This window comes from Lithobates pipiens, unplaced genomic scaffold (genome assembly GCF_037356315.1).
Source record: "Lithobates pipiens isolate NorthernLeopardFrog02 unplaced genomic scaffold, aLitPip1_a1.2 Scaffold_16, whole genome shotgun sequence".
NCBI classification, from domain to species: Eukaryota; Metazoa; Chordata; class Amphibia; order Anura; family Ranidae; genus Lithobates; species Lithobates pipiens.
The window spans coordinates 375,179,740-375,191,789 of NW_027507748.1; the positions used below are offsets into that span (position 1 = coordinate 375,179,740).

General features: G+C 43.5%; 1 protein-coding gene across 3 annotated transcripts in view; it reads left to right on the plus strand.

Annotated features, from left to right (window-relative positions):
• Window positions 1-12,050, plus strand: part of ALDH3A2 (aldehyde dehydrogenase 3 family member A2) — a 74,255-nt gene that overhangs the window by 19,170 nt on the left and 43,035 nt on the right. For 2 of the 3 annotated variants that reach the window (XM_077482152.1, XM_077482154.1), the window contains exons 2-4: window positions 5,729-5,904; window positions 10,444-10,675; window positions 11,013-11,098. In XM_077482152.1, the coding sequence (XP_077338278.1) occupies window positions 5,749-5,904; window positions 10,444-10,675; window positions 11,013-11,098 (474 nt within the window). In that variant the 5' untranslated portion in view covers window positions 5,729-5,748. Of the gene's footprint in view, window positions 1-4,151; window positions 4,268-5,728; window positions 5,905-10,443; window positions 10,676-11,012; window positions 11,099-12,050 lie in introns of those variants that run through there. The other variant, XM_077482153.1, reaches the window with a different exon arrangement.

Here is a 12,050-nt window from a genome sequence, read left to right on the forward strand (position 1 = left end):
CCCCCCTTTACCCCCCGATCACCCCCCCAATTACCCCTGCCCCCCAGTCACAGTGACACCAATGTCATTTTTTTTTTTTTTTTTTTGCATTGGTGTCATTTGTGACTGTAATAACTGTTAGGGCAGTTAGAGTTAGCCCCCTTTAGTTCTAATGTACCCCCCTAACCCCCCCAATAAAGGTTTAACCCCGTGATCACCCCCCGTCGCCAGTGTCACTAAGGCTGGGTTCACATTGCAGCGGTTTATGAGAACGAATGTGATTCGCACCGCACTGCAGTGCAAATCACATCCGATCTCTGTGCGATTCGAGTTCAGCCATTCGCCGCACCCGCCGCAAATTCGCACGGGACCCTTTTTTTGGCCCGCAGCAGAATCGGATCGCATGGGTGTTCACACCATGCGATCCGAGTTTGCAGATCGCACTGCGATATGCAAACTGATCTGGGGGTGTCAGTAACATTTCACTGACACTCCCAGCAGTTCGCATAGGGCAGTGTGAACTGCCGCCGGGAGGCATGCGATGCGGGAACCCGCTGCGGATTCGTGGCGTTTCCGCATCGCTCCAGTGTGAACCCAGCCTAATAAGCGATCATTTTTCTGATCGCCGTATTAGTGTCACAGGTGACGCTAGTTAGGCAGGTAGGTATTTAGGTTCGCCGCAGCTTTTTATAGCGCCAGGGACCCCCATATACTACCGCATAAAGCCCCCTGATTGCCCCCTAGTTAACCCTTTCACCTGTGATCACCATATAACTGTTACAGGTGACGCTGGTTGGTTAGTTCTTTTTTTATAGTTTCAGGGCACCCGCCATTTATTACCTAATAAAGGTTTAACCCCCTGATCACCCGGCGGGTGTCATTTGTGACTAATAACTGTTAGGGCAGTTAGGGTTAGCCCCCTTTAGTTCTAAGGTACCCCCCTAACCCCCCCAATAAAGGTTTAACCCCGTGATCACCCCCCGTCACCAGTGTCACTAAGGCTGGGTTCACATTGCAGCGGTTTGAGAACGGATGTGATTCGCACCGCACTGCAGTGCAAATCACATCCGATCTCTGTGCGATTCGAGTTCAGCCATTCGCCGCACCCGCCACACCCGCCGCACCCGCCGCAAATTCGCACGGGACCCTTTTTTTGGCCCGCAGCAGAATCGGATCGCATGGGTGTTCACACCATGCGATCCGAGTTTGCAGATCGCACTGCGATATGCGAACTGATCTGGGGGTGTCAGTAACATTTCACTGACACTCCCAGCAGTTCGCATAGGGCAGTGTGAACTGCCGCCGGGAGGCATGCGATGCGGGAACCCGCCGCGCATTCGTGGCGTTCCCGCATCGCTCCAGTGTGAACCCAGCCTAATAAGCGATCGTTTTTCTGATCGCTGTATTAGTGTCACAGGTGACGCTAGTTAGGCAGGTAGGTATTTAGGTTCGCCGCAGCTTTTTATAGCGCCAGGGACCCCCATATACTACCGCATAAAGCCCCCTGATTGCCCCCTAGTTAACCCTTTCACCAGTGATCACCATATAACGGTTACAGGTGACGCTGGTTGGTTAGTTATTTTTTTATAGTTTCAGGGCACCCGCCATTTATTACCTAGTCTCACTAGTGTACCCCTAAATTTAGGGGTGTCTACTTTCCAAAATGGGGTCATTTGGGGGGGGTTTGTGCCATCTTGGCATTTTATGGCCTTCAAAACTGTAACGCCCTTAGAAAGCCTGAAGGCGGTGCTTGGTTTTCGGGGCCCCGTACGCGGCTAGGCTCCCAAAAAGTCCCACATATGTGGTATCCCCGTACTCAGGAGAAGCAGCAGAATTTATTTTGGGGTGTCATTTCACATATGCCCATGGCATGCGTGAGCAATATATCATTTAGTGACAACTTTGTGAAAAAAAAAAAAAAAAAAAAGTTTGTAATTTTCCCGCAACTTGTGGCAAAATATAAAATATTCCATGAACTCAACATGCCTCTCAGCAAATAGCTTGGGGTGTCTACTTTCTAAAATGGGGTCATTTGTGGGGGTTTTGTGCCATCTTGGCATTTTATGGCCTTCAAAACTGTAATAGGTAGTGAGAAGTGAACTCAAAAAATTACGCCCTTAGAAAGCCTGAAGGCGGTGCTTGGTTTTCGGGGCCCCGTACGCGGCTAGGCTCCCAAAAAGTCCCACATATGTGGTATCCCCGTACTCAGGAGAAGCAGCAGAATTTATTTTGGGGTGTCATTTCACATACGCCCATAGCATGTGTGAGCAATATATCATTTAGTGACAACTTTGTGTAAAAAAAAAAAAAAAAAAAAATTTTTTTTGTCATTATTCAATCGCTTGAGGCAAAAAAATAAAATATTCAATGGGCTCAACATGCCTCTTATCAATTTCCTTAGGGGGTCTACTTTCCAAAATGGGGTCATTTGGGGGGGTTTTGTACTGCCCTGCCATTTTAGCACCTCAAGAAATGAGATAGGCAGTCGTAAACTAAAAGCTGCGTAAATTCCAGAAAACGTACCTTAGTTTGTAGATGTGACAACTTTTGCGCAAACCAATAAATATACAATTATTGACTTTTTTTTTACCAAAGACATGTGGCTGAATACATTTTGGCCTAAATGTATGACTAAAATTGAGTTTATTGGATTTTTCTAATAACAAAAAGTAGAAAATATCATTTTTTTTCAAAATTTGCGGTCTTTTTACGTTTATATCGCAAAAAATAAAAATCGCAGAGGCAATCAAATACCATCAAAAGAAAGCTCTATTTGTGGGAAGAAAAGGACGCAAATTTTGTTTGGGTACAACATTGCATGACCGCGCAATTACCAGTTAAAGCAGCGCAGTGCCAAAGTGTAAAAAGACCTCTGGTCATTTACCAGCAAAATGGTCCGGTCTGAAAGTGGTTAATCCATGCTAAGAACTTTATATTGTCCAGCTGTTTAGCACACCCATACATGATGATTTACAAAAGTAATGTAGTCATTGATTTATACTTGTTGCTATCCTTGCCGCTGTTGCCTGGGTATTCCCATCATATATCTCTCCCTCTCCCCTCTCCCCCTCATCATAGACAGTTCCTGGGAGGCGGCCGTGGGAAGAAGGGTGGCACCCTAGACCTGGGCCTTGTCAGCCTAGGCCAAGACACAGCACTGGCTGTACCCATTTATTTATTTTTTCTCCACAAATAGAGCTTTCTTTTGGTGGTGTTTTTATTTTTTATTTTTTTAACTATAAACAAAAAAAGGCAGACGATTTTGATAAAAACAATATTTTTTACTTCCTGCTATAAAATGGATCCAATAAAAACATAAAAAAAAATCTATTTTCTTCATAAGTTTGACCAATATATATTATGCTACGTATATTTGGTAAAAAAAAAAAAATACCAATAAGTGTATATTGATTTGGTTTGCACAATAGATATAGTGTCTACAAACTATGGTGTGTGTGTGTGTGCGTATATACTAGAATATATTTTTTTTTCTTGTACTAGCAATGGCAGGACTGCGATATTGCGGTGGACTTAGTGACACTTTTGACATTTTGTTGAAACCAGTGACACTATTCCACTGATCAGTGCTAAAAAGATGCACCGTTACTGTACTAATGATACTGGCTCGGAAGGGGCTATCAAAGGTTTAAATGTGTGCCTAGCCACTGTTTTTGTGTCCTGTGTGTGCGTGTGGTGTTTTTACTAAGGGAAGTGATGGATTTTCTTTCTGCTGTAACAAATCAAAGCAGAAGCCGACCAAACCCTCACAATTGTTTCAACCTGCTGCAGACAAAAATGTTCGTCAATTACATCTCTGCCCCCAATTCTCAGTGTAAAGAGTGTGGCAGTTTTAGAGGTGATAAAGGGTGTGGTACACACAGGAGTGGCATCCATTCTACTGATTAAGCAATGCACAAATCCAGGACACTGTACATTTAGCTACAGGCAGCTATTCTATATAGTAAATCATACTGCAATACCTAGCCCTACTGAGTGAAGATTAGAGACCCAGAGCTTGCAAGCGATTATGAAACGAAGACAGCAATGGCATCTCCCAAATCATGTTTTGACAGATTCCTTATACAGAAAAAGAGTTTACCTGTAGTTGCACATTATCACAAGACTCAGTTGGATGATAGAGGATATTGCTTAATAGAGATTCTTTATCATAGGGCCTCCGATTTGAAAACCACAAGAAATGTGTATATACACTCATTGCTGACTGAATTAAAGGTGACGTATTGCAGTACCTATAAACTGTGGGAGCTATTTGCAGTCCGGAATATAGGTAAAAAAAACATAATTTAAAGCTATGGCCATAATTAGTAATGTCATGAGCCACATACACTTTTTTATTTTCCATGGCATTTTTTTTTAAATTCATTTAGGCATGTATAATCTACTTGGAAAATATAAAACTGCGATCTGAGATAATGGAAAGCAGCTGGAACTCGCTAGACAAATCGTGTAAACAAAAAATAGTGCAGCGCTTGTAGTTTGAAAAAAGATACAGTGCAATGAACAAATATTAGTAAAAATATTGTGACATTGTGTTCATAAATCAAAAAATGAACGAAAAAAAGTCCACCGAGAAAATGAAATCCTTAGTTGAAGATAGCCAAGTGATGGTACAGTAGAGAAAACACTGGCCACTGGTTTGTGCAATCCACCACTTGAGAGTAAAATGGACATGCTTTACCAGACATTGTAGACTCGTAATACTGGTTTGTAATGAGTCAACTAAGCATATGTGAGGTAACGCCTCAAACCTTGTCTTGCTGTATCGGATGGATAGTCTGTATACACCGTATCACTGGTTGAATGAGGAGGTTCCGCTTTAACCGAACAAATTCCCAACGAACAGCAAACGTCAGAAAGGAAGGCCAGTCCCTAATGTGTATGTAGGGAATTAACGACAACACATAGTGTAAAACTGTATAAAAGAATTTTATTGTAAAGACAGATGTACACTTACAAAAGTCGGCTTGATAAGCACATATAATATCCAAGGATGCATCAAGAAAGACACTGCAATGGCTCAGGAGTGTTACCAGATGCGTTCCGTCCTATTGGACATCACCTGGGGTTGATGATGTCCAATAGGACACCCCAGATGATGTCCAATAGGACGAAACACGTCTGATACTCATGAGCCGTTGCAGTCTCTTTCTTGATGCATCTTTAGATTTTATATGTGCTTATCAAGCCAACAAAGTGTACATCTATTTTTACAATAAAACGCTTTTATACAGTTTTACACTATGTGTTGCCGTTCATTCCCTTCATACATGTTCTGGACCGGCCTTCCTTTCTGATCTTTGCTGTTTGTTGGGAATTTGTTCAGTTAGTGGAACCTCCTCATTCAACCAGTGATGGGGTGTTCTACAGACCATCCACCCAATACAGGAAGACAAGGTGGAGGTGTTACCTAACATATGCTTGGTTGACTCATTACAAACCAGTATATGAGTCCACAGCTTCTGGTAAGAGTGTCCATTTTACTCTCAGGTGGTGGATTGCACAAACCAGTTGCCAGTATTTTTTCTACTGTACCGTCACATGGCTATCTTCATCTTCACCTAAGGATTTCATTTTCTCGTTTTTTTTTTTTTCAAGCTACAAGCGCTGCGCTATTATTTTTTTATATGTATAATCTACTTGTTTTGCATCCACTTGGCAAGTATGATTGCAAACCTTTTTTCTCTGTCAATAAAATGTGTACTTCATTGCTTTCTGTCACTTTTTTTAGCCTTACACACACAGAGCACCATGATGAAACAGATTGTGGACAAAGCAAGGCAGGCATTTAACACCGGCAAAACACGCTCATTGGATTTCCGTATTCAGCAGCTCCAGGCTTTAAAACGGATGATTAGTGAAAATGATGCTGAGATTCGGAAAGCCCTAATTGCAGACTTGCACAAGGTAGGTGGTTTCTTTTACTGTCCATCATCGCAATGCATAGCAGTGATGACTTTTGCCTAACCGTTTTTATTCCCGTTTATGCTATGTTAATGTTTGTAGCGTATTACATTTAAATTTTGCATTCATGTACGGTGAAAGACACCTGAAGATATCCCATCACACTCTTAAAAATAATGGTTTGGAGAATAATGTGCCATGCCCACAACAGCTGATCAGATCATGTAGTCAATCAAGTAGGAAATGATTCTGATTAGTTGCTACCATATATTTTACCTTTCCTTCGTGAAGGAATATCTCCAAAATGGGGATACAATGTAAATTAAATGCCTGAAAGAAGTTCTAAAGGCATCCATAAAGGGTTAGAATCTGGGCCAGTTCAGTAGGAACTTGGGTACAACGAGCCTGTCAGATTTTACATGCAGTTATTGCTAGCAGCTGTTATAGCCGCTAGCAATAATCGCTGTGTTTCTGGCAGGAACTGCTTCCCCAGTCCCCCCGCTGAGAGAACACAATGGCTCCAACTCCAATGACACCAACTGTCATTGATGGGGGAATTGACCCTTTGTTGTGGGAAAGAAAATAGCTCTGCCAAAAGCCAGGCTGAACAAAAGTGATCTTTCAGATTTCTTCATCCACAGCATGGATGTACAAATCTACCTTTGTGGGCTATTGTATTCTGATTGGCAGTTGCTGTTCAGTTGAGCATTTTCCACCCAGCTCCTTTGATTTATTTCAGTTGAAGGATGTCTGGCAGAGTGGTGGAGACAGTGCCAGCAACTGATATAAATGTTGCCCTGTTAATCAGGAACAGAGCATCTTTAGTCTTTCTGGATTCAACAAAAATACATTTTCATTTGCGTTTTGCCTTAGAGCCTGTGATGTGCTTATGAAGGGCAAACCAACAGGTTCACTTTATTTAGGAGCCACACCAGCTGTTTATACATTTCTTCTCTTCACTTGCTCGTCATCTCATTGACTGCTGGAACTGACGAGAGTTTGATCTTGTTTAGTCATTTCTGTAAGCTCCTGATGGCTGAACTGAGCATTAAGCTAACGCAGGGAAGGTAAGTAAGCGGTTGACTGTAATGCCGCGTACACACGATCAAACATTCAGGTGGAAAAGTCCTTCGGACTCGAGTCCATGTGTGGGCTCTTGTGGACTTTTTTTACCCAAAAGTCCAGCGGACTTAGAAAGTAGTTTTGCACCAAAATTTGTCCACTGGACTCGCAGTCTAGCGGACAATAAGGCCGTGTGTCTGCTAGTCCGCCGTACTTTTGAAATGAACTGACTTTTCCCGCACGGAGAAAAGTCAGTTAATTTTGAGCGCGGCTCCAGGTAGCCGGGACTAGCGAAGGAAGCGTCGCTGCCCCCGTCACCTGGTATGAACTTAAAGGGGAGGCCCTACGCAGAAAAATCGGCATGGGGGTCCCCCCTAGGTCCATATCAGACCCTTATCGGAGCACGCTACCCGGCCGGTCAGGAAAGGGGGTGGGGACAAGCGAGCGCCCCCCCCTCCTCCTGAGCCGTACCAGGCCGCGTGCCCTCAACTTTAATAAGGGGGCCCCCGAATCCCGGCCCCCACCCTATGTGAATGAGTATGGGGTACAATGAACCCCTACCCATTCACCTGTGGAAAAAAAATGTAAATAAAACGCACAAGGGTTAAAACTAATTTATTGCACAGCTCCGGGGGTCTTCTTCCGTCTTGGGGGGGGTCTTCTCGCCGGACTTCTCCGCTATCTTCTAGCTCTTTCACTAGTGGAGGGACGCGGCTTTCTTCTTCGTCGCCGCCCGGGGGTCTTCTTCCGACTTCGGGGGTCTTGTCCCCCTCTTCGGTTCTTCTTGCCGGGCCTCTGCGCCTTCTTCTAGCTCTTTTTTACAAGCGGTGGCCTGGTCTTCTATCGCCGCTGTCTTCGCCGCCTTCTGTTCTTCTCTTCTTGAGCTGTTGACTCGTCGCTGTCTCTGGCCACAATGACAGGGACGCGGCGTGTGGCGACTTATATAGGGACATCGCCAGGTAATGTCCCCGCCCATTATGATGTCACAGTCCCAGAGGATGCTGGGACTGTGACATCATAATGGGTGGGGACATCAGCCGGCGATGTCCCTATATAAGTAGCCGCACGCCGCGTCCCTGTCATTGTGGCCAGAGACAGCGACGAGTCAACAGCTCAAGAAGAGAAGAACAGAAGGCGGCGAAGACATGTTGAGGGCACGTGGCCTGGTAAGGCTCAGGAGGGGGGGGGGCGGCTCTCGCTCGTCCCCATCCCCTTTCCTGACTGGCCGGGTAGCTTGCTCGGATAAGGGTCTGATATGGACCTGGGGAGGGGACCCCCATGCCGTTTTTTCGGTGTAGGGCTTCCCCTTTAAGTCCATACCAGGTGACGGGGCCAGCGCCGTGTCAGTCTCGCCGCCGAAGGCGGTGACATTGACTTCCTTCGCTAGTCCTGGCTACCTGGAGCCGCGTTCAAAATGAACGGACTTTCCTCCGTGTGTGGGCAAGTCCGTTCATTTCAAAAATACGGCAGATAGTCCGCTGGACCTAGTCCGCCACAAGTCCCGTGTGCGGGCAGGTCCGCTCGTTCGGACAGTCCGGCGGTTTGTCTGCCAGACTAAGTCTGCCGGATAGTCTGATCGTGTGTATGCGGCATTAGTGACCTTGTTGTTTTGGAAAATGTATCTAAACAATGATTTCAAGGCAGCTAGGGCCATAGATGCCAAGAAAACAATTTGTAACCCACTACGCTGTGAAGGACTGAAATCCTACAGCACTGGCAAGGCCCCCCTGCTCAAGAAAGTACATGTACAGGCTCGTCTGAAGTTTGCTAATTAACATCTGAATTATTCAAGGAGAACTGGGTGAAAGTGTTGTGATCAGATAATACCAAAATCAAGCTCTTTGGCATCAACTTTACTCTCCATGTTTGAAGGAGGAGGAATGCTGCCTATGACCCCAAGAACACCATCCCCACCATCAAACATGGAGGTGGAAACATGCTTCGAGGGTGTTTTTCTGCTAAGGGGACAGGGCAACTTCACTGCATCAAAGAGACGATGGGCAGGGCCATATACAGTCAAATCTTGGGTGAGAACCTCCTTCCCTCAGCCAGGGCATTGAAAATGGGTTGTCCAGCATGACAATTACCCAAAACACACAGCCAAGGCAACAAAGGAGTTGCTCAAGAGGAAGCACATTAAGGTCCTTGAGTGGCCTAGCAAGTCTCCAGACCTTAATCCCATAGAAAATATGTAGAGGAAGCTGAAGGTTCAAGTTGCCACACGTCAGCCTCGAAACTTGGAGAGGATCTGCAGGGAGGAGTGGGACAAAATCCCTCCTGAGGTGTGTGCAAACCTGGTGGCCAACTATAAGAAATGTCTGACCTATGTGATTGCCACCAAGGGTTTTGCCACCAAATACTAAGTAATGTTTTGTGAAGGGGTCGAATTACTTATTTAACTCACAAAATATTTATTTCACTCATTAAAATGCAAATCAATTTCTAACTTTTTTGAAATGCGTGTTTCTGGATTTATTTATTTTTTGTTATTCTGTCTCTCATTGTTAAAATAAACCTACTATTACAATTATAGACAAATGTACAAAATCAGCAGGAGATGAAATTCCTTTTTTCCCTAACTGTAGCTCTGTTCCCTGTGCTGTGTTTTTAGCCTCTACGTTTTGGCTCTTTAATAGAAGACAGAAGCGGTGTTCCTGCTAAAACTCCTGCAGCAAGAATAACAAAATGTTAATTCTGTTTTATGTTGTGTTGCCTCTGGTGTTTGAGATTAATGTATTAAAAATCCTAAGGGGTGTAATTTTACTTAACTAAATAAATTAAGTACATTACATACCGCAAGCAAATCTAAAAATTGATTTTAATATGGCAAAATTCCAGCCAGAACGAAAGGTAATCATCACCTAGCAGAATTACTAAATGCACCTTTTGAATGATGGCAGAGGGTGTCAGATTTGTACTCTGATCTTTGAGCCCCAGCAATCAATCTTTTGTAGCGGGTCAAGGATAGTTTTATTTGTTACAAATCCTTGCATCAATTAGCATAGGATAGTTGAAGATTTATTGAGAGGTACCACTGTAATAAAGTCCTAAAACCTTGGGGTCCTGCATACATATGGGAATAATTACTTTGGCACATTGGCGTTTGGAGAAACTACAGTTAAAATCAAACTATGCCCGCCAATGTTCAGAACTCTTAATTTATTAATAACATTTTACTGTAAGCCTCACACTAAATACCAGAAAGAACTATCAATTCTATATTAACCCTTAAAGTGTATGCCTAGCCATTTGTTTGTTTAGGATAGAAAGAGTAAGGGTTAGAACCCCAGTTGGACCTTAACTTATATTCTTGCTCTTGCTCTCTCCAAAGATTAAAAAAAGTTTGGCCGGTGCTAAACGCATGAACTTGCCTTATCAAGACATGTAAAAGCTAGTGTTGAGATCTAATTTGCTTCACATGATGGACAATACTCATATGTAAATAAGGCCTTATGTACTAAACAGTATTTTTATTTCTAGAATGAATTGAGTGCTTACTCCTATGAAATAATGGGGCTCTTGGGTGAAATTGAATCGGCTATTGATAATCTCCCTGAATGGGCGGCACCCCAACATGTCAAAAGGAATTTAATGACCATATCAGATGAAGTGTTCATCAACTTTGAGCCCCTTGGTGTTGTCCTGGTCATTGGAGCTTGGAATTACCCACTTGTAGTTTGCTTGCAGCCTGTGGTGGGTGCCATTGCAGCAGGTACAGACATGTTGTATGTGTATTTTTTTTCCCCCTACATGCCTACAATAACAGTACCACAACACCAACACAGAAGTAAAAAAAAATTATTTAACTAGCTTCAATTAAACTGGTAGCCATCTTCTAGACACCATTTTACATATAGTACATAGATTCAGAGTGAAAACTGCAAGGGTGATCTTTTCATCTGGAACTGATAAATACATTTTGCAAAGCTCTGTGTAAATGAAAAGTGCTGTGCTGTGTATCTGTGTGATCGTGTACATGAAATCAAGTACTAGTTATGTTAAGCGCCCCCCCCCCCCTTTTTTATTTTTTTATTTTTTTTTTTTTTCAGGTAATGCTGTGGTGATTAAACCTTCAGAAGTCAGTGAACACACAGCCAAACTGTTGGAGAAAATTATCCCTCGGTACTTGGATAAGGTATGTCTTTATATGTTTTTGTTAAACGAATTGCACCATGGTTTTTCAGTTTTTGAACTGCGATGCGGGCAGAAGAAGACAGTGATTATAATCGCAAGAGAGTCAAACTAGGTACATTCAGCCTGCCCATTAACAGTTAGAATCTTGGGCGGTTGTTGCTGAATCGGTCGAAATTCAAACAATGTATGGTCGACCTTAGTGCATTCCTGCATTAAGGTAAAAAACTCCACACAAACTGTTCCCCCAACACTAATTATATATAAAATGAATTTAGAAAAATAAATACAAAGATGCCAAAGATCAATAAATCCATTGTTTTTGTATGCATGGCATATGCAAATAAAGGTAAAGCAGCCATCAACGAAGCACCGTAAGACCTAACTCTTCGTTAACCACATAATGTTATTAAAGTGGCTCCAAAGGCTCAAGGTTTTTTACCGTTGGGCATTCTATGCATGACGGAAAAAAGCCTTCTCTGTGTAGCAACAGCCCCCCTAATACTTATCTGAGCCCCATTGCGATCCAGCAATATGAACGAGAGCCTCAGCACTCTGGGAACTCTTGCTCATCATTGTCTGGGACAACAACGGGGGGGGGGGTCATTGACTCCCACTGCTGTCAATCACAGCCAGTAAGCCACTGAGGAATGACAGCGGGGCTAAGTCTCGGCTATGTGTGTGAATGGACACGCAGAGCCAGGGCTCGCGAGCAAGCTGCTTGGCAGGAGGGAGGGGCAAGGAGCATCAGCGAGGAAACAGAGAAGAGGAGGGTCAGAGCTACTCTGTGCAAAACCACTGCACAGATCAGGTAAGTATGACCTGTTTGTCTTTTTTTAAATAAGAAAAAAAAAAACTTTTTAATATCACTTTTTAAGAAGTTAACATTAGGTATGATGCAGATCATGTAAAGTGTAATAGGGATCACATATGCAACATGCATAATAGGATTGAAA